This window comes from Diplotaxodon limnothrissa, linkage group LG3, assembly GCF_057381915.1.
Source record: "Diplotaxodon limnothrissa isolate DT_005_m linkage group LG3, D_limnothrissa_male_GT1.1, whole genome shotgun sequence".
NCBI lineage: Eukaryota > Metazoa > Chordata > Actinopteri > Cichliformes > Cichlidae > Diplotaxodon > Diplotaxodon limnothrissa.
Window position 1 is genome coordinate 50,066,771 of NC_140598.1, and position 24,645 is coordinate 50,091,415.

A 24,645-nucleotide genomic window follows, 5' to 3' on the forward strand; every position below is an offset into this window, starting at 1 on the left:
CTCAGAGATCGATGAGAAGTCCCTGATGAACCTTGAGCAGCAATTGGCCATGCCAAGGAGACTTTTGATGTCAGCAGGTGTTTTTGGGTTGGGAGCGTGTTGAACTGCTGCAGCCTTTTTAGGATCTGCTGAAACGCCTCCTGCAGAGAAGATGAAACCAAAAAACTCAAGTCTTGTTTTATTAAATTCACACTTCTCTCGATTCAGAGTAAGGCCTGACTCTGATAGTCGCTTAAAGAGAGCTGTAAGATTGCTGTCATGATCAGCCTGGTCCCTGCCAAAGACTATAATGTCATCACTAAGATTTTTGACTCCGTCAGTCCTTGCAGCGTCTGATGAATATCATTTTGGAACACTTCAGCTGCAGAAGAGACTCCAAAGCTCAGTCTTTTATAGCGCCGAAGTCCCAGATGAGTAGTGAATGTCGTAATGTAATGGCTGTCAGGGTGTAGTTCAAGTTGGTGGTATCCTGCCCTGAGATCAACTTTTGAGAACACCGTAGATCCATTCAGCTCATGGATTACATCATCAATCGTGGGCGTGACATGTCGTTCTCGTTCGATTGCAGTGTTTGCTTGTCTCATGTCCACACATATCCGTACTTCGTCTGGATTCTTTGGTTTTGGCAGTGTTACAGGTTCAAGGTTCAAGGTTCAAGGTTCTTAATTTGTCACATGCATAGTTATACAAGTATAACACACAGTGAAATGTAGCCTGACACGCTCCTCGACATGTGCAAAAATTGGGGGGGGGGGGGGGGGGGGGGGGTGTAGAGGAAGAACATTATATATATATATATATACATATAGTATATACACTGGGTGAATGTGCAGTAGTAGCAGCAAGCAGGTGAATTCTGTACATTAATATGAATAGACATCTGACTATTTTACAGGATAGACAATATAAACATATTTAAAATTAAAGGAATTTGGAATGTACATTGTGCCTTGGTTTAGAGTGTCTGGAAGAGAGTCCTGTCTCAGTCAATTATAGATGATGTGAGAGGGCGGGTGTGTGTGTTTAGGGCACGGATGGCTTGGGGATAGAAGCTCCTCTTGAGTCTCTCTGTCCTTGCCCGGATGATGCGGAACCTTCTACCAGATTGCAGAAGTTGGAACAGTTTGTTGCCAGGATGGGACGGGTCCTTCAGTAGTCCGGCATCTCCTGGTGTAAGTGTCCTGAAGCGGGGGGAGAGCAATCCTGCAGCAGCGTTCTGCTGTACGGATCACTCTCTGGAGAGCTTTTTGGTCCTTCACACAGCTGTTCCCGAACCACGATGTCATGTTCTGTGTGAGGATGCTCTCCACAGCGCCTGTATAGAAAATCCTGAGGATCTTTGGAGAGACCCTGAACTTCCTCAGTTGTCGTAGGTGATACAGGCGCTGCCTAGCCTTTTTGGTCTGGACCTGAATGTGGGCAGCCCATGTCAGGTCTGAGGAGATGTGGACACCAAGATACTTGAAGGACTGCACCCTCTCCACTGGAGCTCCATTGATGATAATGGGCTTGTAGTCTCTGTGCTGACCCCTTCTGAAGTCCACCACCAGCTCCTTGGTCTTGCTGACGTTCAGCTGGAGGTGGTTGTCCTGGCACCACGATGCCAGATTCTTCACTTCATCCATGTAGGCCGCCTCATCGTTGTTGGAGATGGCACCAAACACCACTGTGTCGTCAGCAAACTTCACAATGGTGTTGGAGCCATGGGTGGCAACGCAGTCTGAAGTGTAGAGGGAGTAGAGCAGTGGCGAGAGGACACATCCCTGAGGTGCTCCTGTGTTGATGGTGATGCTGTTGGAGAAGCACCTGCCCACCCTCACCACCTGAGTTCTGCCAGTGAGGAAGTCCAACACCCATGCACACAGACGGCTGTTAAGTCCCAGATCCCTGAGCTTTGTGAACAGTCTGCAGGGCACTATTGTGTTAAACGCTGAACTGTAATCAACAAACAGCATTCGCACATAGTTACCCTGTTTCTTGTCCACGTGGCTGAGAGTGGTGTGTAGGACGTGGGCGATGGCATCCTCTGTGGATCTGTTGGATCTGTAGGCGAACTGCAGCGGATCTGTGGTGTCTGGGATGGAGGAGGAGATGATGTTCTTCAGCAGCCTCTCAAACACCTTCATTACTACCGAGGTCAGTGCAACTGGCCGGTAATCGTTCAGGGATGAGGGTTTGCTGTTCTTGGGCACAGGGATGATGGTGGATCTTTTGAAGCATGTGGGGACCACAGACTTCGCCAGGGACTCGTTGAAGATGTAAGTGAACACACCTGCTAGCTGGTCAGCACAGCAGCGCAGCAGACGGCCGGTGATGCCGTCTGGCCCCGCTGCTTTCCTTGTGTTCACTCTCCTCAGTGCCGCTCGGACGTCATGCTCCGCGATGCTGGTCACCGGTCTCTCGCTGATGACGTCACTGTCCTCGGTAGTCAGGCGGTAGATAGCATTAGCCGCCTGGCTAACCTCGAAACGGGCGTAGAACCGATTCAGCTCGTTGGTGAATGCAGAGTCGGCATTGATCGGCGCAGTGTCCCTGGCTTTGTAGTCCGTAATGGTGCGTAATGGTGCGTACAGTGGGTGAAACCCACGGTGTTGGTCCCGTAACCTTTTCAATAATGTCATCAGCTTCTAATTTCTGAAGTTCGTCCTCCACTTTTTGATGTAAATGAAAAGGAACACGTCTGTGTGGTTGACAGGTTGATTTTACATCTGTGTGTTTATGTGCAGTTTCACTTGAAAATCTTTGAGTTTTCCAATTCCCTGGAAAAGTTCTCGGTGTTGTTCTACTAGATTGTCTGCAACGGAACGTTGAGACTGACAAGAGACCGCAGTGACAATCTGGAGGAATCCCAAGTCTTTTGAGGTTTCAAAACTCAAAATATTGAAACCTCCTCCTTTAATGACAAAGAAGGAACACCTAACTGGTTTGTCTTGTTTTTCCACACTGCACCTGAACGCACCACACATTGGGAGAGACGTAGATGAGTGGTATGGGTAAATCTTGATGTCTGTAGATGTTAACGTAGGACGTGGTGTCAGTTTGTTGTAGGTGGCTTAAGTTAAGCAGTTAGCAGTGGCTCCAGAGTCGATTAGCACCGGTATCTGGGTGCCCATTACTCTGACTTCAGTATGTGGGAGTTTAGGATGTTGAGCTGTGTTCACCACATATACATAAGCATCATCACTGCTGGATGTGTGCCCTGTCTCCACATGTGCAGCGCTGTCTGTTACTTGATGAACAGTTTGCAGTGGCAGGTTTTTCTTATACTTCTTTCCACAATGTGTCTCTTTTCTCTTTGAGCGACATTGCTTTGCAAAATGATTGAATTTGCCACAAGAATTACAGATTTTGTCTTTGGCTGGGCAGCCTTGCTCATGAGGATATCTGCCTCCACAGTTTTGACAGAGGTTATTCGGCTGCCATGAGGGCATCCATTTGTTTCTAGCCGTGGTGTCACGTCCTGTTTTGTGCTGTACTGTACTTTGTGCAGCTGTCTTGTCAGCTTCCATCCCTGTAGCTTGCAATTCAGACAACTCACATGCACGGCCATGATTTAATAGATCATCCAATGTTAAATCAGGTTCTCTGAGTGCTTTTCTACGCAGCTGTGATGATGCACAGCTTTGGATAATTTGTGTTTTGATTTCTGCAGTCATGTTTGCAAACTCACAGTTTTTGGCTAAAATCCTAAGCCTGGTGTGATAGTTGTCCAACGTTTCACCTGATTCCTGCATCGCTTTCCTGAACAGATAAATCGGATACTGCACGTTTTTCTTAGGCGCAAAGTATGCTGACAGTTTCTGTTTTGTATCTGCGTACTTGTCGCCATCTGTTGCTAACGTGTCGTAAACGTCATGCACTTTTTCACCAGCTACATGCAGCAATAATGCTCTTAATCTCGCATCTCCAGTAATGTTCATTGCTTTTAGATGAATTAGATGAAAGGTTTTTAAGCAAATCTGAGACCAGAAGTTTAGGTCTAAGTTAACTGATAAATCCGCTTCCCATTTTGCAATAGGAAGTGATATTGATTCATCTGTTTTAGAAAGCATTCTGTATATTTTGGATAGTAATTTGGGGGTTTTAAGAGTAAGAAATTGAACCACACTTGGTGGTGTTTGTAGTTCAACTTAACCCGGTTTAAATTTCTTTTTTACTATGGATTTAATTTGTTGATATTCTAAAAATCTTTTCCTGTTGATCCCATATTGTGTAACTAGTCCGTCAAATGAAATAAATTCTGTTCCTTCTAGTATATGTTCTAAATATTTGATTCCTTTATCACTCCAATCTGAAAAGTTTATCATATTATTGTTTTGTAATATGTCAGGGTTGTTCCAGATAGGTGTACGTGTGCATGGGATTAATGAAGACGCCGTCAATTTTAGAAACTCCCACCATGCTGTCAGAGAAGAGCTGATGTTGATGCTCTTAAAGCATTCATGTCGTTGGATGTTTGAGCTGATAAATGGTAGGTCTGAGATCTCTAGATTATTGCAAAGTGCTTGTTCTACAACTAGCCAAGGTTCATCTAAGAGGGTATGTTTTAGCCATCCTGAGATAAACTGAAGCCTGTTGGCTAAGAAGTAGTGCTGAGTGTTAGGTAGTTCTAATCCTCCTCTATCCTTGGTCTTTTGTAGTGTTTTTAAGCTTATACGTGGGGGTTTATTTTTCCAAAGGAATTTGGACATACATGAATCTAGAGATCTGAACCAATCTTGTGGCGGTTTAGTTGGGATCATTGAGAATAAATAATTTATTTTTGGTAAGACCATCATTTTTATAGCGGCAACCCTTCCCATGAGTGATATGGGTAGACATTTCCACCTAGCCAGATCATCTTCTACCTTCTTTAAAAGTGGGATATGGTTTAATTTAGTTAGATCTGCAAGCTTGGGAGAAACATTAATACCTAAATATTTTATATTTCCCGATTGCAGTGGTGTAGAAGAGGAATTATGGAGGGAGCAATTAATCGGTAGAACTGTAGATTTTGACCAGTTAATTGAGTAATCTGATATTCTTGCAAAAGAGTTTATCAATTCAATCACCCCAGAGATATTGGTTTGTGAATTTTGGAGAAAGAGTAACACATCATCCGCATAAAGGCTGATTTTATGTTCCACGTTCTTGCATTTTATGCCCTTAATTACTGAATTCTGTCTAATTGCTGCTGCTAGTGGTTCAATAAAAATTGCAAATAGTGAACGGGAGAGTGGGCATCCCTGCCTGGTGCCCCTCAAGAGACAGAAGCTGGAGGATGTCTGGTCATTTGTTCTAACACAAGCTGTTGGGGAATTATATAATATTTTTAACCAGTTTATGAAAGAGGATCCAAAACCAAATTTGTGTAAAGTTGCAAATAGAAATTTCCAGTTAACTCTGTCAAATGCTTTTTCTGCGTCTAAAGAGAATATTGTAGTTTCTAGGTTTTTACTGTATGAGTAGTCTATCAAATTAAGTAATCTGCGTGTATTTGTTGATGAGTGCCTACCTTTTATGAAACCAGTTTGGTCAGGATGAATTAAGAGGGGGGTTATTTTCTCCAGTCTCTTTGAGAGAGCTTTGCAGATCATTTTAAGGTCTACATTTATAAGGGATATTGGACGATAGCTTGAGGGATATACAGGGTCTTTGCCTGGTTTTAGCAGGAGATCAATGTTTGCAGAATTCATATTTGATGGAAGTCTGCCCTTTTCTTTGATTTCCAACAGCGTTCTGTAGAAAACTGGTGCTAGAATCGTCCAGAATTCTTTGTAGAATTCTGCAGGAAAGCCGTCTGGACCTGGAGCCTTATTATTGGGCATACTTATCAGGGCTTCCTGAAGTTCACCTGGTGTCAGTGGTGAATCCAGTGCCATTGCTTGAGTGTCTAATAATTTTGGAAGAGTTATGTTGTCCAAAAACTGATCAATTTCGTTTTTAGATGGGTTTATTTGTGGTGAATACAACGTTTTATAGAAATCCCTGAAAATGTTGTTTATTTGTATCGGTTCATATATTGTGTTCCCAGATAAATCTTGAACAGCACATATAGTTGTTTTTTCTTTACTTATTTTTAGCTGGTTTGCTAGAAATTGACCGGATTTATTACCATGTTCATAATTTTGTAAGCGTAGTCTTTGGGCCATGTTCTTGTCTCCTAAGCTCCGGGTAGGGCAACTTCCTTCGTCTTGCTTTGGTTGTAACTAGGGATGGGTATCGTTTAGGTTTTATCCGATACCGGTGCCAAGTCGGTACTTTTGAAACGGTGCCGGTGCTCAAATGGTGCTCAAACCGGTGCTTAAAGAATGGAGAACACAAAATTGGTCCAAAAACCTCTCATGTTCAGCTGTTTTTTGTAAAAAGATAACAATGTTAGCCTTTTCTGCAGCTATGGGGCATATATGGTATCACTCTTGGCTGGAAGCAGTGCTTAAACAATGGAAAAAACACAAACTTTGTCCTAAACCTCTCATGTTTAACTGTTTTCCACTTTTTCTTTGGTCATTTTAGCCTTTTTGGCCAGGGTGAAGGGAGCATCTGCCATCAAACAAGAGGACAGCCGCATGTAGTTATGATGGTGTTTGCTAGTTCACCTTACATGCATTAATGTAATAACGTGGTTAGCCTACTCAACGTAAATTACACACGAACAACATTAAGCTACTCACGCAGAGAAGAACGGCTGCTGCTGCCATCATCATCCGTCATCATTTCTGCTACATTGGCAGGGCTAGGGGCCAGGACTCTACTCTTCGTGTTTTTGGGGGATGTTGCATAACAGGCAACCCACCCGCAGTAGATGTGCTCGGTGTGAGGTCTCGCAGCAAGCTATCAAATACGGCGCATTTCTGGGCTTTAAAAAAACGCTATGCGTCGCCAGGTGTTTCATCGGATTTGAGGTGTTACCTCCTTTGACAGTATCACAGTATCAGCTTAAAGCACTTGTTGCAGGCTGCTGAGTTTGCATATTTTGCTGTGAAGTACAGCCAGACTTTTGACCGCTTCGCCTTGGACATTTTTAATCTGTAGCTCTGCTCTAAAAGAACGTACGTACCGGGGCCGCCTACTATCCTCGGAAACGTAAAATGATTGGCTAGAAGTGTATCACAGCTCAGGAAAAAAAAGCACCGAAATGTGCGCTGCTTTTCAGTCTGGTTACTACCATTTATGTCAGAACCGGTGCCATCATGGCACCGGACACCGGTACCCATCCCTAGTTGTAACCTTTACTCTCGTCGGCAATGTAATGTTTGAATGCCTCAAACAACTTGTTTATCTCCCGTTTTTCGTTGTCCCTCTTTTCTATATTCTCCTTTCGCCTTACATTTGACCTTTTAAAATAAAATCTCTGTAAACATCACAGTATGTATCTAATTGTAGAAACATAAAAGTAAATATAAACAAAATCATCATGCTGATCAACAGAGTATTTCAGAGTATTTTCTGTATGAATCTGTCAGGATTGACACAACTATTAAGTTTAAATGTAACTTCCCACAAAGCACTACATCTGATGGTAATTGTACCTTTTGTCATTCATGTGTTTTTATTGTACTTTCTTGAACATTAACAGTCTCAATCAGGTCTGTTGTGACTCTGTATCCAAACTGGTCTGAGATATACAGAGGAGAGACGATCACTGTCAGATGTGAGATCCATGGAGGAGACACTGAGTGGGATTATGAGTGGAAAACAAACAGCATCATAAAACCTCCAAATCTAAATGAATACAGGATTAGATCTGCTTCATCATACAACAGTGGAAACTATCGCTGTAAGGGCAGAATGAAAAGTTCACAGAATAAAACAACAGAGTGGAGTGATTCAGTCACACTGACAGTTTTTGACAGTAAGTGCAGTCATAACTCCTTTTTTCCTGAAAATACAAAAAGTTTGTAAAAATGTGTTTTTATTAGTACATGTTGAGATATTTCACGTTTAGATAGTCTCACTCTAGTTCATAATAAATATTTGTGAGTCAACATTTTTGTGAAATTGAATTCAGAGTTACGAAACAAAACATTGAGAGAAAATCTTTCTTGAACAGATCCTGTCCTCACTGTGTCTCCATCATGGCTGAGTCCTGGAGCCTCAGTAACTCTGAACTGTGAGGTTAAACATCCGTCTGCAGGATGGAGCTTCTACTGGTATAAAGCTGTTCCTGATCTATCAGGGAAATCCTACAGTTATGAGCTGCTACCTGATGGCAGTGGGACTGCACAGGGCTCCTACATCATTCATGGACAGACACACACAGCAGGATATGTGTGCAGAGCTGGAAGAGGAGACCCAGAGTATCACACTGATCACAGTCAACCAAAGTTTGTCTGGTCTGCAGGTCAGTTTGTTTCTCTCTGTCCTTTCAATAAGCTCATGTTAGGTCATCATTTTTATTCAACAAGATTTATTAAAATCTCATCTCCATGACAACCATTGATGTCTGTGTACATTAAAACTTCCCAAAAGAAGAACTGAACTGAATATTTTCCTTTCTCTCTGTGATCAAACCAAACTGAATTTCCTTGTTTCCTTTTCTTATTTTTCAGTTTTTATTTAATGTGATAACATGAAAAACAAAAGACATCTATGAGATTTTAAATGTTTTCTATTTGAATACTTTTACTTTGATATTCAAACTCGTGTTACTGTTTGTACTGATTATTTTTACTTAGTGCACAGACAGGATTTACACAGTTAAGACTCTTTATTGCTCAGGTAGGTGTTCAGATAAAAAAGTCAAATATAGTTAATAAAGAAACAAAGATGTCAGCAGGCAGGTTAACAGCTCTGACAAATACAAGACAAACACTGACTACAGATGGACGCTAGAAGAAGACGTCACAAATAACAGCTGCTGTTATTGTTCATTTAAAATATACTTCAAAGGCTTTTAGTTTTGGTCCTGCTGCTGCAAAATATCTCACTGTAGAAGGAATCTGTGAAACAGACAATATCACAGAATTATGACAGAAGCATTTTAAAAGATAATTAGAAGAATAAAAGACTAAAAGAAAGTATTTTATCCCCAGGATGAGGTAAATTTGATGTGTGGTCATATTATGTGTTTGTGTGTGTGAGAACAGCAAGCGTATCAGGGTTCTGAAGTCTTCTCTGTGCTTTAATAACATTTTATGCTGCTAGAAATAGATGTTATTATTATTATTTAATTATTTATCTTTTAGAAAAAATGCTTTTACTTTTAGATTTTGAAAATATTTAGTTAATGCCATGTAAGATGTCATTTAACTTCAAATCTGATTTTAGTTTTTATGGAGGGCTTGAAATAAACATGGTCTAGTACACCCCATGCTCCTGTGTAGACACACCCTTGTTTGTTGCAGGTATCGGTAAATTGGGTGGGTGGATTTCGATCAGCTGTCAGCAAGCTGCCTGATTTAAACATCAGACTAAGGCAATGGTTCATCTGCATCTTTTCATGTAACTTCTGATGCCGTACTGTAGATTTATTGTCCCAAAAAGTTGATTGTGTTCTGGACTTTGTATGTGGTAGAAAAGTTTCATCAACCATCCAAGTGACTTCTTCGGTCTCACCTGGCTGCAGGTTTCCCCAACCTGATAAACAGTACATTTGTTCAATTGCTGAAACTAGAACTGGGGTGGATCAACAGGTCCTAGTTCCACCCAGGTTTTGCATATGAAAGTGATGTTTAGTCAAATAAGCGAACATTGACACTTTGAGCCTAAACTAAATATATTGCAGTGTCATCCCCCAGCGAGAGAGCGAGTGAGTGCAAGAGAGATAGAGAGAGATAGTGATATGGACAGCGAGTTTTGAGATGTGGGAGATTTGTCACATTTGGCGTGGTTGGAGTGTATAGTTAGTGTGTTGTGTTGTCTTGTGTAGTTAGTACGTAGTGTATTCATTGTTTTATTTTGCGTGTCACTGAGGGTACTAGTGCATGTCACATGCTGTCTCCAGGTGGAGAACAGGAGGTAAGTGGTGAACTGCCAGAGGTTATAAAAAAGATAAGGTTAACCAAAACTGAAAAATAATATACATTTCAGAAATATACAGAAAGGGAACACAAAATGGGTTAACAATTTAAAGCTGTTCTGCAGCAATGGAGCTTGATCAAGACTTCAAAACTGGTGCTACTAATTGCTACATGTGTTCCAACTTTTCTAAGTTACTTACAACCCCTTCTGTCTCCATAAAAGGAGTGTTGGAACACACACACTACACCCCCCTGAGCATCAGTTGAACAGTACTGTAATACAGAAAGTAATGTGTTGCTGCAAAAATGGTGAGAAAAAGGCAATTAGCAATGGAAGAGAGACAAACTGTCATAACACTTAAAAATTTAGGTCTTTCCTAGAGAGAAATTGCAAAGAAAGTCAAGGTGTCAGTGAGTACAGTTTCCTTTACCATCAGAGGTCACTCAGAAACTGGAACAAACTCTGACAGGAAGAGGTCTGGCAGACCCAAAGCCACAACTGAATCATAGGACAAGTTTGTCATAGTTAACAGTTTGCATGATAAGTGGCTCACAGAACGACAGCTTCAAGCACAGCTTAATAGTGGTCGCAGTAAGCAAGTCTCAATTTCAACTGTGAAGAGAGGAATTCGAGCTGCAGCTTTGACACAATGAGTTCCAGCAAGAAATCCATTGCTAAGACGTCAGAATAAGACAAAGAGGCTTGCCTGGGCCATGAAACACCGCCATTGAAGACTGGAAGAAGGTATTATAGACTGATGAATCAAAGTTTGAAATCTTCCATTCCTCACGGAGGACCTTTGTAGGTCGTCAAGTAGGTGAAAGAATGGTCCCACAGTGTGTGGCATAAACTGTCAAACACGGAGGAGGAAGTGTGATGGCCTGGAGCTGTTTTGCTTGATCCAGGGTCGGTGACTTGTACAGAGTGAGAGGCATCATGATACAATGAGCTGGTTTGAGATGAACTGAAAAGAAGAGTGAAAACAAAGCAACCTAGAAGTGCCACACATATATGGGAACTTCTGCAACAGATAGGGGAAGAACTTTCTGAATATTTGGTTTCCGTTGTAGAAAGAATGTTTCAGGTGTGACATGCCCTGAACACCTCACCCAGGAGGTGCCCAGGAGGCATCCTTGTCAGATGCCCAAACCATCTCAACTGGCTCCTTTCATGTGGAGGAGCAGTGGTGGTACTCTGAGCTCTTTTCTGTCGCTTGTATCCACAATCTCAGTCTTTCAGTCACTACCCACAGCTTATGACCATAGGTGAGGGTAGGGACGTAGATTGACTGGTAAGTTGAGAGCTTTGCTTTTCAACTCAGCTCTCTCTTCACCCTGACGGACCTCAATCTCCCGCTCCTATCACTCATGAACCCCAAGATACTTAAACTCTTCCACTTGGGATAGAAATTCTCATTCCCACTGTGTCACACTCGGCTGCAAACCGTTCCATTCCCACCAGATGAAGCCAACAGAAGCACATCATCTGCAAAAAGCAGAGATGAGATTCTGAGATCACCCAAGTGAAAGCCTTCTGTCACTTGGGTACAGCTAGAAATTCTGTCCTTAAAAATTACAAACAGAATCGGTGACAAAGGGCAACCCTGGCGGAGTCTGACACTCACCGGAATTGAGTCTGACTTATTGCCGGCTACGCAGCCTAAGCTCTCGCAATAGTTGTATAAAGATTGAATGGCCTGTAACAATGGGCCAGACACCCTTTACTCCCAATGCACCTCCCACAGGACTCTCCAAGGGACATGGTTGAATACCTTCTCCAAGTCCACAAAACACATATAGACTGGCTGGGCAAAATCACATGCATCCTCAACTATCCTTGAGAGTGTAAAGACCTGTTTCAGTGTTCTTTGACAAAGACCGCATTGTTCCTCCTGTTCGAGGTTCAAATAACAGACAGACTCTCTTTTCCAGCACCCTGGTATAGACTTTCCCAGTTGAGAAGCGTGATCCCCCTATAGTTGGAACAGCTGTATAAATGTGCGCTGTAGCAGCAAATATTTTTTTGACTGTGACATCATGATGTGGTAACTTTGTTTGTATGTACAACCCATAAATAAAACTGGACAGCTCACATTAAGAAGTGGAAGAATTAGTTCTCAAAGCTTGGAACAGAAATTCACAACTGCACTATATTTAAAGTTGTATTAAGAAATCTCATTCATAGATTTATTTGCAGCTATTGTGGGTTTAACAAGAAAAGGATTTGGTACAAATATGGTGGAGACATTTGTACAGCTGTGTTTTGTAGAAAAAGCATTTGCTTATATATTTTATTTTCCTTATGTTTAATATTTATTTTGCATGATTTTCTCTTTTTTCTTTTCATTTTGGACCAGTGAGTCTAATATAAAGATACTAAAAATATAATGTGTTCAATGTAAAAAATGCAGTTTCACCAAATAATTACTATCTTTTTACATTATTAGCTGATCTCGAGAAAAAAACGAAAAAAATAAAGGAATATTTTTACTGTGATATTTTGAATCCTAATGTCTCTGTACTTTGTCTCTTCACTGCATGTTGTTTTCAGATGTTAATTCAGCAGTGTCTCTCACAGTGAGTCCTGACAGAGTGCAACACTTCCTCTCTGACTCTCTCTCACTGACCTGTGAGGGAAACTTCACAGAGTGGAGAGTGATGACTGTTCTACAGCGCAACCCTTCATATTATAATAACTGTTGGCTAATGATTGGATCCACATGTATAATCCACACATCGGTGTCAGATACTGGAGTGTACTGGTGTGAGTCTGGATCAGGAGAGTTCAGCAGAGCAGTCAACATCACTGTACAGAGTATGTTATTATACATTTTCTGCTTCGATTTTTATGATTTAGACATCACATTAAAATTTGTCCCAGCTTTGCTGTATGTGAAGTAATTTTATGTGGGAAGACAAACAAAAATTTAAATTTCAGAAGATTTTAGGCTCCATAGTATCAAAATATTCTTAAATTATGTTGGTCTCATTTCACTCGATTTATTCATAATTCAATTTGTCAAAAGTTGTTTATATTTTCTCTCTTCTATTTAAACAACTAAAAAGCTCAGTGTGTTTGCCATCAAAGTGTTATTCTTAAAGATCATCATGTAAAAAGGTGCAGTTGTATCAAAGGTTGTGCTGTGTCTGAGTTCCCCTCAGTTCAGAGCCAGTCAGGGAGTTCAAACTTTATTTATTTTACTTGCACTGTGCACAGTGTTGGGTCACAAATTTTGTACCCAGCATGATAACCTTTATCCCACCAATGAGGTCGAGCTTTTCAGATCCAATTAAAATCAAATCACTCATAATGATTCTCTGGAAAAGAGTTTAATTCTTAGAACAGAGTTTATTAACGATTTAAGACCTACCACAGAACCAAGTCCGCCAGAGCTTATCTTTATATTTTTACATGCTGTAGCGCCATTTTTTAGAGTATTTCAAGCTGCTATACATTATTACAACCATTGGAAGGGAGGACGAGCAAATACTGGCTAGCTGCGACAGACGCTGAGACAGCGCTTCATGGTGCGGTGTTTCCGATTTATGTGCTGCCTCCGTTGACCACCATGCTGAGCTCCCAGCAGCATGCAGCGATGCCTAAAATGCCAGCTAAGATACTGAAGTAAAACTGAGTCACCCCGCTACAGCCCTACCTCTCACAAGTCCAGCTAGCAGCAAGGCACAGTGGTAGGAGTGATGAGGAGGCCGCCACGCAGCTGGTGCTAGTATTATAGGGAGATGAATTGCAAGTACCTTTGGCAAGTGCAGCTAGCCAGAAGTGCTGTACTGCTAGAACTACAGCGAGCAGTTTGCGTCGGCTCTTGCTCTAGTTCCTCTCGGCTCAGCCCAGTGCACAGCTTATTTCCAACCCCCAAATTGCTGGCATCTGTGTCCTCAATGGAAGGCTGCTGAGCTTTGGGGTAGGCCAGAACCGGGGCTTTTGTGAGGGCCTCTTTTAGTTGGACAAAGGCCGCTTTGCAGGGGTCACCCCAGCTGAAGGACTGGCTCTTATCCGTCACGCGGTGGAGGGGGCTGTCGATGGTCACAAACGCTTTGATGAACCTGCGGTAGTATGAGGCCAGGCTCAAGAAGCTCTGCAGCTCTCTGACGTTCGAAGGTGTTGACCAGACTCTGCAGCACATCAATCGGAAACACTGCACCATGAAGCGCTGTCTCAGCGTCTGTCGCGGCCAGCCAGTATTTGCTCGTCCTCCCTTCCAATGGTTGTAATGATGTATAGCAGCTTGAAATACTCCCAAAATGGCACTACAGCATGTAAAAATATAAAGATAAGCTCTGGCGGACTTGGTTCTGTGGTAGGTCTTAAATAGTTAACAATTTTAAAAAGTTGACAATTTTATCGGGTGTGCATTCCAGACATAAACTGCTATTTATGCTAAAAAAAAAAAAGGTTTTTCCTGTTTTCAGGCAACTGAAGCTAGGACCAAAATCTCAGGTGCATACCCAGCTAGGGCTGTTTTCTGTACAGGCATTGAAAGGCCTGGAGACAACAAGGGCGTGGGGTGGTACAGATAAACACAAATGAATGCTGAGTAAGGGTTCTATGTGCATACTCTAAAAGTGCTGAGCTGCATTAACCTTATGTTGGACTAGTCACTGTTGGCCATAACACAATCAAAGGTTACTTTTTGATCCTAATTATTACATTTTCAAACAATATTGATCACAAAGTTTTTCACTGATATGATGGTAGATATATTTGTCCTAAATATATGGGCTGTGTGATTTAAACATTCAGGTTAAATGCTTAACACAGTGACTCCTCTATATAAATCGCTTCATTCTAAGTGTGCACAGCATATATGAGGATATATGATTACACAAGATTCATGTGAGTAAATATGACAACATGTCTAGTGTATACAAGTATATATGTCATAATAAAATCCACAACAGCAGCTCCGTGAACTATTCTGCCCCACCTGTCCTCCTGCAGCTGTGTTGAAACATCACACCACTACTACAGCAGTCACATATAAACATCATCTGACTGAATAAATTGTATTTTCTTTTCACAGAAAATTCTATTTATTATCCTTACGATTATGTTCCTATCCTGGTGAGTCCTGTTCATCCTGTGACTGAGGGAGCTTCTGTTAGTCTGAGCTGCAGTTTGAGAACACAAAAAATACTTTCCAATGTGTTTTTCTATCACAATGACAAACTTATTCAAAATGATACCCGAGGGGAGCTGAAGATCTCTGCAGTGTCAAAGTCTGATGAAGGTTTCTACAAGTGTCAGTACTCAGGAAGAGAGTCAGCACAGAGCTGGATGTCAGTTAAAGGTGAGCAGGATCAAAACAGTGTGTGTTTCAGTAAATGTCTTATTAAGGTTCTCAGTGATCCAGGTTATCGTAGTCTAAGGAGCTTGGAAAGAAAAGCGTCTGGACTCTTCTTCTGTTCTAAGGTCAAATGGTGTAGAGTCCTAGATTTAAGCCCTGCGGGAGTGTCCCCCAAGAGGGACATGGACCCCCTTTTGATCCTTTACTTAATCACATGAGCCAAAGTGTGAAAATGGGTGTAGGTCACAATCAGCCAAGGTTTCGTGTGAAATCATTGTGAAACCTGGCCCCACCCTATCATGTGATTTCCTGAGATCAGATGGCCGAGGATGTGAGTGGGCGTTAAGGCGTCTGGGAAGGGATCTCAAAACTGGATTATAGATGGCAGAGAGTTGGTGTCATAAACCACCGCGTCTGTTCAAAGATGGTTGGACCGGCTACATAGGGAATGATAATATTGTTATCTGTATCAGTGGCTTGGTACTCTACCTTTAAAAGAGCCAAGAACTTTTTATTTCCACTTCCTCCATGTAAAGGTTGGCTACAATAGATGACACCGGGGAGCCCATGGCACATCCATATAAAATTTCTAAAATCTGTAAAATATGTAGCCAGTTTATTAGAAAAACTCAGGAGAGTCTTGCCCAAGCACGACATCCCAGTGTACTTCACACCCAGCCACACACTCAGACAAAAACTGGTTCATCCCAAAGACAAAACTCCTAAACACAAACTTAACAATGTGATGTATGCTGTACATTGTTGTGAGGAATGCCCAGACCTCTACATTGGAGAGACAAACAGCCACTTCATAAACGCATGGCACAACAGAGAAGAGCCACCTCCACAGGACAAGACTAGGCTGTCCATCTGCATCTAAAGGACAAATGTCACTGTTCTGAGGAAGACAAAGTTCACGTTTAGGACAGAGAGGACAGATGGTTTGAAAGAGGAGTGAAAGAAGCCATCTATGTCCACTGTGAATGACCATCTTTGAACAGAGGCGGGGGTTTACGACACCAACTCTCTGCCATCTATAATCTATAATAAGTTTTGTGATCCTTTCCAAGACGCCTTATCTCCCACTCACATCCTGGGCCATCTGACCTCAGGAAATTACATGATGGGGTGGAGCTAGGTTTAACAATGAGCTCACCCAAAACCTGGGCTGATTGTGACCCACACCCGTTTTCATACCTTGGCTTGTGTGATTAGGTAGAGGATCATTAGGGGGTCCATGTCCCTCTTGGGGGAGAAACTCCCACTAGGTTTGTCTGTGAAGGTTCTCAGTCATCCAGGTCATCCTAGTCAAAGGAGCTTGCAAAGAAAAGCGTCTGGACCCACTGGGTTTAAATCTGGGACTCTCCACCATTTGACCTTAGAACTGAAGAAGCTTCTCAGATAAGAGGTGAAATGTCTACAAGAAACAAAGTCCAGATGCTTTTCTTTCCAAGCGCCTTAGATGATTTCTGTAAATGATTTTCATTATTATTATAAGGAACATTAAATTGTGTGTTTTAACTTTTGAAGTCAACGTGGTTTATTTTGTGAGAACCTCTGTAAAACATCTAATATAATTATATTTTATTAATACTTAATAATTGTCATTAGTCATTACAGTAACCGTGTCAGGAGCTGACAGCGCTTCATCTCCTGTGTGGTTGATGGTTGGACTGGTTTGTGGAGTCTCTCTCATTATTATTCTCCTGCTCTTGTTGTATCGCTGCAGACAGTCCAAGTGTAAGAGCCTCTTCTTTTCATGCTGTATTAGAGAGTTTATTTGCTACATACACTTTAATTATTCACACATATACATGTATTCTGATCTCATGACACAAAATATCAGTGGAACAATTTATACATGACAAACATGTGTAATAACATTTGTCTCTTTCACAGATTCCTGCTTCACCAGGTTGGTAAAATACTTTTTATTATTATTTTAAACAAACATCAGTTACTTTTGAGTTTATTGTGTTTATTTCCTGTTTTAGGTCGATCCAGTCTGAGAGTCACAGTCCGGGCTCCTCCACAAATCATGGAGTCAACCAGAATGAAACTCATGTGTACGACTCTCTTCAACATGGTCAGCATTTAAACCATCTTTATTATCATTATTAATATTGATCTTTATTAAACATCTCATCTTTAGTGTAACTGTAATAAAATGATTAATGTAACCCTGGCTTATATTTTTCTTTAGGTACTGCTAACGTCTATGAATCAATCAAACAAGTCAAAAACAGAAATGGTACAGTATATGCACTGAAATGCACAGAGCAGTTTGAGATGAAATTTATTTTTGATTTAATGAAACTAATTCCATGTAACATGTTTTTACAATCCTGTAAATAAAAATATGAACATTTGAGGACCACATAAATATGAGAAAGTCACCTCCTCTCTTATTGAGATTAAAGATCTTAGAACAAACAGTGATCGCAGAGTGGTCAGAAAGTTTTTTTTAAGTATTAATTCTGTTTTGTGGATTCAATTGATCATTTTAACAGGGGAGCATCATAAACCAGAGGGGAGTGCTTTTTACATCAATGTACAGATGTGAGCTGCAGGTACAGTCACAATATTTTCAGTCAGTGTTTGTACTGAAATGTGTCACTTCATTATGTTTTAGGTAATTATAGGTCAACATGGAAATTCACTTACCAGACTTAGCTACTACATACCACCACTACACCAGAGTCGAATCTTATACACATCGAAGGCCATTCAGAGTTTAGAGAAAGTTTGTCTGCTTCCTAAGCAGAATGATATTGTATCATATTGTCCGTCTATATGTGACAAAATAAAGAGTGTTGTCATATTTTTACGCTGAAGAAATGTTCTTGCCATCCTTTAGAAAGTTTTGTTACACCTTCTACATACCTCAGGTATATTTGTTTAACATGAATTGCAAAATCCCACCCTATTGTTGGTTTTTGGCCAGGCCTGGTGTTTCTTATGTATGAAAACAAAGCGATGTGTGTAAATCTATTATTTTATTCTTTTCATCTTAATTAAATCACAGTAGATAGTGTATTTAGTGAGATGGCAAAAATAGTTAAACATCAAACAAATTAAATATAAAAACATATATCCATCGTTCGCACTCAGTTTATTTGACTTAAATCCTTCACTTCTCAGCCCTTTCCTCTGGTTGCAGGCGTGCCCCAGGGATCTGTCCTGGGGCCCCTTCTTTCCATTATCTACCTTCTTCCTCTTGGAGATATTTTTTTTTAAATACATTATTCACTGTCACTGTTATGCTGATGACATCCTGTCACGAACACACAGAATTGAACTCAGAAAAATGCAGCTTTATTAGCAGACTCAGGGAAATGATGCAGAACTGAACTAAACTAGACTGAGAAAACGAAACCTAAAACTCCACAGAGAGGCACAGAAGGGATCACACAGCATGATGGAGGACACAACACTGACACAGAGAAACAGAAGGCTTAAATACCCTGGGGAATAACGAGGGGAATGAGACACAGGAGGAGAGCGCAGCTGGGAGAAATCAAACATGACAAGACCAAAGGGAAGCAAAACTCAACACATTCACCTAGCACTCAGACTTACAAAGTAAAGTAAAACAGGAAACATGACAGGCACAGACTAGACACTGAACTAAACCTACGAACAAACTTAACCAGAATAACACTGAAACCTAGGATTATAATATTCAAAAACGGACAACTAAAGAATCAGAAAATAAACCATAATACAGAAAAATACCAACATACAAGAAACTGAAAATGCTGGGTCAAAATGACCCAGAACCGTGACCAACCCAGCTTTATTTGTCCACTAAACCTGATTCTGCTCTACCCCCATCCTCACCCTCTGTTTAGCTGAACTAAATTCATGGTTCTCTTCCAATTTTCTCAAACTCAATAGTAACAAATCTGAGCTTCTCCTGGTAGGCACTAAATAAACGCTATCCAGAACTAATAGCTTTTCTATTACAATCAATAACTCGCCGGTCTCCGTTTCCCCATGTGTGAAAAGTCTGGGTGTCATCCTTGATAGTACCCTATTTCTTAACTCACACATCAATAACATCACTCGGTCTACATATTACCAACTCCGTAACATTAATCGTCTCCGTCCTTTTCTCTCCCCACATGCCACTGCCTTTCTTGTTCATAGCCTGTTCACTTCCCAGATCGATAACTGCAACTCTCTTCTTTTTAGTCTTAGTCAAAAATCTATCCATAATTACAAGCCAAAGTAATCTATTACAGGCACTGTTAGCGTCACTGTTTGAATAACTAGATATGCCTGACAACACATTGCATTGATCTCAGAGTGCCACTGCACTAAAAAACATATATTAGTCTGGACCAAAGCCGAGTTAACAATAAAGCTGTATTTTACTCTAATTACTTCCTTCAATATTATACATGCAAAATTCTCACTCATACATTTCTGATTAAATAACAACAAAGCATGAGCTCATCTCTGTCTGACAGTCAGTTTCATTTAATTGAGTAACATCATCGCAGCACAAAACACAGCATTGCTTCAAGTATCCCAGGTGAAGGTAATTTAAAACCAAAAAAAGGATAAAGTATTAATGATTTTTTACTGATATAGAAGAAGATAGAGAAGTGTTTCAGCTTCACATTTTCCACAAAAAATGTTCACAACACAGAACGAATTGCAAATAATAAGATGTCTGAGACCAGATGTTTACATGAAAGTAAAACCAGACGATATTCTCCTCCACACAGGTACAAAGTCTGTCTGCACCTTCTAAACAAAGCCTGCAAGGATACAGGTAACTTTACACTCTCTGTAAAGACTCAATCACACAAAACAGAACTTCACTTTACATCGAGGGCAGACGATGTTTGTTTTGTTTAAACTTTATTGTTCTCCAACAGGAAGTCACAGACACCAGGGGCAGTCGGTGACCCCTCACACATCCTTAAAGCTGATATCCACCAGCTTCTCATGTATTCATCCAGCAATTCCTCAGTCACCCGAGCTCAGAGCTGGATTCCTCATTCCCTCAAACACAAGTATAAACCCTTTTTTCTCTCACCACAGAACATCTATAGCTGGGACATAAAAACCATCAAGTTCATTCATGCTGTATATAAAACAGGTTCATATGTGAAATGTATGCAATTATATTTGTGACTTAAGATGAATATTTGTTTTTCTCACCAACACTGATTTTTTGCATGTTCTCCATTCTTCGTCTTCCAGTTTTACTGATTTGCTTTACGTCTGATTTGTAACTCTCAACAACCTGACATTAATACTTTTATTAAACTTACCAAACTATTTTTAATATGCAATCTAGTTACAGCCTTTTCCACCTCACTTAACATTCAGCTTGTGGTTAATCAACTGTCTCAGCTATTAATGCACAGTTTTTTGTCTTTATAGTTTTAACAGCTTGTCACTATTTTTAGTTATTATTATTTTTTGTCTGTGATGCCTCCAGAAATCTATGTTTAACTTTAGTCATTTTAACACATTTTTAACATTTCAGCCATAGTTTCAGTGAAATATTCCAACTTGTATCTCCCCTTTTAACCCTTACTTATTTATTATATTCATTTATTTGGACTGTTTCTATTTCTACTTCGTATTATTATTTTAAGCCTCTTCAGCTGCTTAAACTGTGATTTCTGTTCTCAGATCAGTTTAATATTTCCTTGTACTTCCTGTATAACAGAATTACTGTCTGTGGTACTTGTGAATACAAGGACCTGCTCTCCTGTTGCTGTCTCAGGTTGTCTGTATCAAGTATAAAAAAAAAACTGATGACGACCGAACTTACAAATAAGACTTAATACATAAATAAAGTGTGAATTTTCTTTTCTTTTGTGTGTAAAATGTCTCATTTCACGCCCAGAGTTAGGAGAAAAACACACATAAATATAAAGCTTTACAGTGAAACATAAAAACTGTTTGTAATAGTAGAAACTGATCTGACATCAAGCAGATTTTTTGCCAAATGTCGAGTTTCATTTTCTCAGCACTTGACTGTCCACAGATAAACCTGCTCACCTGTTTTAGAAAGAAAGCTTGTGATCAAAAAGTCTTAAATACTGATAAAACTCAGAGTTGTAACCTAATAGATAGAAGCACAGAAGAAGTTTCTGACTGCACTGATTTTGTTTATATTTTTCTGCTTAATAATTTGCATGTCGTCACTTTATTATCGAGTAAGACTGTAATAAATAAAAGTAGAACCATTTACTTGTATGCTCTGTGTCTCTGTTACTTTCTTTTATCAAAATAATTCACTGCTATGTAGGGATGGGTATCGTTTAGGTTTTATCCGATACCGGTGCCAAATCGGTACTTTTGAAACGGTGCCGGTGCTCAAACGGTGCTCAAACCGGTGCTTAAAGAATGGAGAACACAAAATTGGTCCAAAAACCTCTCATATTCAGCTGGTTTTATGTAAAAAGATAACAATGTTAGACTTTTCTGCAGCTATGGGGCATATATGGTATCACTCTTAGCTGGAAGCAGTGCTTAAACAATGGAAAAAATACAAACTTTGTCCAAAAACCTCTCATGTTTAGCTGTTTCCCTCTTTTTCTTTTGTCATTTTAGCCTTTTTGGCCAGGGTGAAGGGAGTATCTGCCATCTAACAAGAAGACAGCCGCATGTAGCTATGATGATGTTTGCTAGTTCACCTTACATGCATTAATGTAATAACGTGGTTAGCCTACTCAACGTAAATTACACGCGAACAACAAAGAAGAACGGCTGCTGCTGCCATCAAATACGGTGCATTTCTCGGCTTTTAAAAAAAAAACGCTATGCGTCGCCAGGTGTTTCATCGGATTTGAGGTGTTACCTCCTTTGCACAGTATCAGCTTAAAGCCCTTGTTGCAGGCTGCTAAGTTTGCATATTTTGCTGTGAAGTACAGCCAGACTTTTGACCGCTTCGCCTTGGGCATTTCTAATCTGTAGCTCTGCTCTAACAGAACGTACGTACCTGGCCCCGCCTACTATCCTCGGAAACGTAAAATGATTGGCTAGAAGTGTATCACAGCTCAGGAAAAAAAAGCACCGAAATAAAGCACCGAAATGTGCGCTGCTTTTCGGTCTGGTTACTACCGTTTATGTCAGAACCGGTACCCATCCCTACTGCTATGAATATTTGTATTGGCTACACTTGTTTCTGATCTTAGTAAAGACAATGTAAAGTCATTGAGGATGAGGCTCAACAGTACAATAATCAAATCTATCGTGATAAATCTTCCAGTTTGATCTGTATTTTTATTGTTTCACCATTTGAGCACCATAAAGCAATTCTTACTTTAAATCTTACATTTTTAGGAGAAATAATTTAGAAATAATCTCACCCAAAAAACAGAAGAAATATTTCCACATTTCCACGTATAGGTCACAACATTACTTAAAAAAACAAAAACAAAACAAAAGAAACAAACAAAAAAAAACATGGAGAGGCAAGATTTCAGCTGCAAGTTAAGAAGTTTGTGCTTCTGTGACCAAACATGAACATGAATGAATAAAACTTTGTGGCCTTTTGAAAGTCAGTCTGTACGTGGTTTGGTTCACAAACCAAGAAGTATAACTGAAAGTTCTCACGTAGTTACAGGCTTATCTGCACCATCTTTGCACTTAAAAACCCCCTCAGTGATCTTATGTTTTTCTCCATCAGCCTTTAGAACTAAAATAGTAAGAACAATTCAATTTATTATAGACACTGTGCTTTCATTTCTGCATTATTAACTGGGGAAAAAAATCAGAGGACACAACTTCCACAGAGTTGAAACTTGATGTCTCTTAAAAACACTTTAGCTCTGGTGTGAGTGTGGTGTCATTTTATTCTTGTTATCTAACCTCAGTATGTGTAAAGAGGAACTGGAAGTTAGATCCAGTTATAAGTGAAATGTTTAACACAACGAAGCAACATGTGGTTTGTTGCAATGCTCTGTGAATTTACTAAGTATGAATTCAAATTTTAAAGTTACTATGGCAACATGAGTAAAAATATAAAAATAAAAATTTTTAAGGAATAATTATTATAACACAATTAGATACACAACAAAACATCCTGGCATCTCACATAATTACAATCCACAGCAAAAATGAAAACAATGAATAAGTGTTGGTAATGGTAGAGTTCATTCACTCATATTGTAGGAACAGGGTAATATCTTCTGACATATCAGTGTACACTGATATGTTTGGCTGTACTTCTGTCAAATCATAGAGTGTATTATTCTGATTTATTTATTTATGTTTACTGAAGGCTGTAAGTTGGGTCATCACAAGTTCTTCATATGGAAGAATTTGTGATGACTCACAGGTTAGTCTCCTGTGTTTGGGTCTCAACCAAACCTAAAGCCAGAATTTAACCACAAGGTAAAAACATTCATAGGTCTATGCTGAGATCAAAAGAACCTTTTTCACCACAGTACTGTATGCTGATTTTTCAGCTAACAGTCAAATAAAATCTACATGTTTTTATGCAGCATGAAATAAGAATTTCAACATAATTTCTCATAATTTTCTTCATTTAAAAGACTGAAATATTAAAATACAGCCTGCAAAGCAGAAAAGGTGTTTTGGTACATTCACTCCCAGTGACTCCCAATCTGCTGCAAGTGGAATATTGCAGCGTGATAATGATACACAGGACACTGCAAAAACTTGTCAGAGTTTAAATGATAAAAAAATTGACCTGGTCAAATATGTTGACTTCAAGCAAAAGAACATGTTTGTATATTATAGAGAAAGGAAACAACACAACGCAAGAAACAAACATCTATGTTTGCAATGCACAGGAAATTAAACATGATGCACAAGTGCTGCGGTCAAAGCCACAGGCACTGTTTGAGTTTTGTGGAAAAGGGAAGGAAGCACAGAGACACCAATCAGAAGAAAAAACTGTAGAAAAATACTCTTGTCTTATCTGTACGATACACAACTCTTTTCTGTCTTTCTTTTTTCTGCAAAGTAAAACTGTTTGATTATCTGAGGATCAGAGTGCAGCAGGCTGGATGTGATGATGGGGCACTCTTTGGTCTGCATGATGGGCTTTTTCTGTAAGTACACGTCTGACATTGTTTGAACGGCACCGATTAATGAAAATGTTTCTGATCTGTGAGAATTACAGTGAGTCACTGCTTTAACCTGTTTACTTGAGAGCTGGAACAAAGCAGACTTGTGAGTTTTTTTTACTGAATGTTGGATGCTGGATCATTTATAGTTACACACTGTGTTACAATTATTTTAGTTATATTGTTTAGTTTGACAAGTAGGAGCACAGAAATTTGATGATTACGGTTCATCTTTTAAAAAGAGCCTTAATTTATATTGATTTTGATTTCTTCAGTTGTATAATGTCTGATGAAGTTCTATTCATTATTTTAGTGCTCAGTACAGTCATCTATGGA

The 24,645-nt window shown here is 39.9% G+C and overlaps 1 protein-coding gene across 1 annotated transcript; it reads left to right on the forward strand.

The window, feature by feature from the left end:
- Positions 1–7,755: 7,755 nt before the first annotated feature.
- On the forward strand, positions 7,756–17,368 carry LOC146636443 (low affinity immunoglobulin gamma Fc region receptor II-like). Its single transcript, XM_085350328.1, has 7 exons — positions 7,756–7,843; positions 8,033–8,323; positions 12,493–12,756; positions 14,984–15,250; positions 16,868–16,987; positions 17,147–17,162; positions 17,242–17,368. The coding sequence occupies exons 1-7, from the start codon at positions 7,771–7,773 to the stop codon at positions 17,366–17,368; spliced, it is 1,158 nt and encodes a 385-aa protein (XP_085206454.1). The 5' UTR covers positions 7,756–7,770.
- Positions 17,369–24,645: the final 7,277 nt, after the last annotated feature.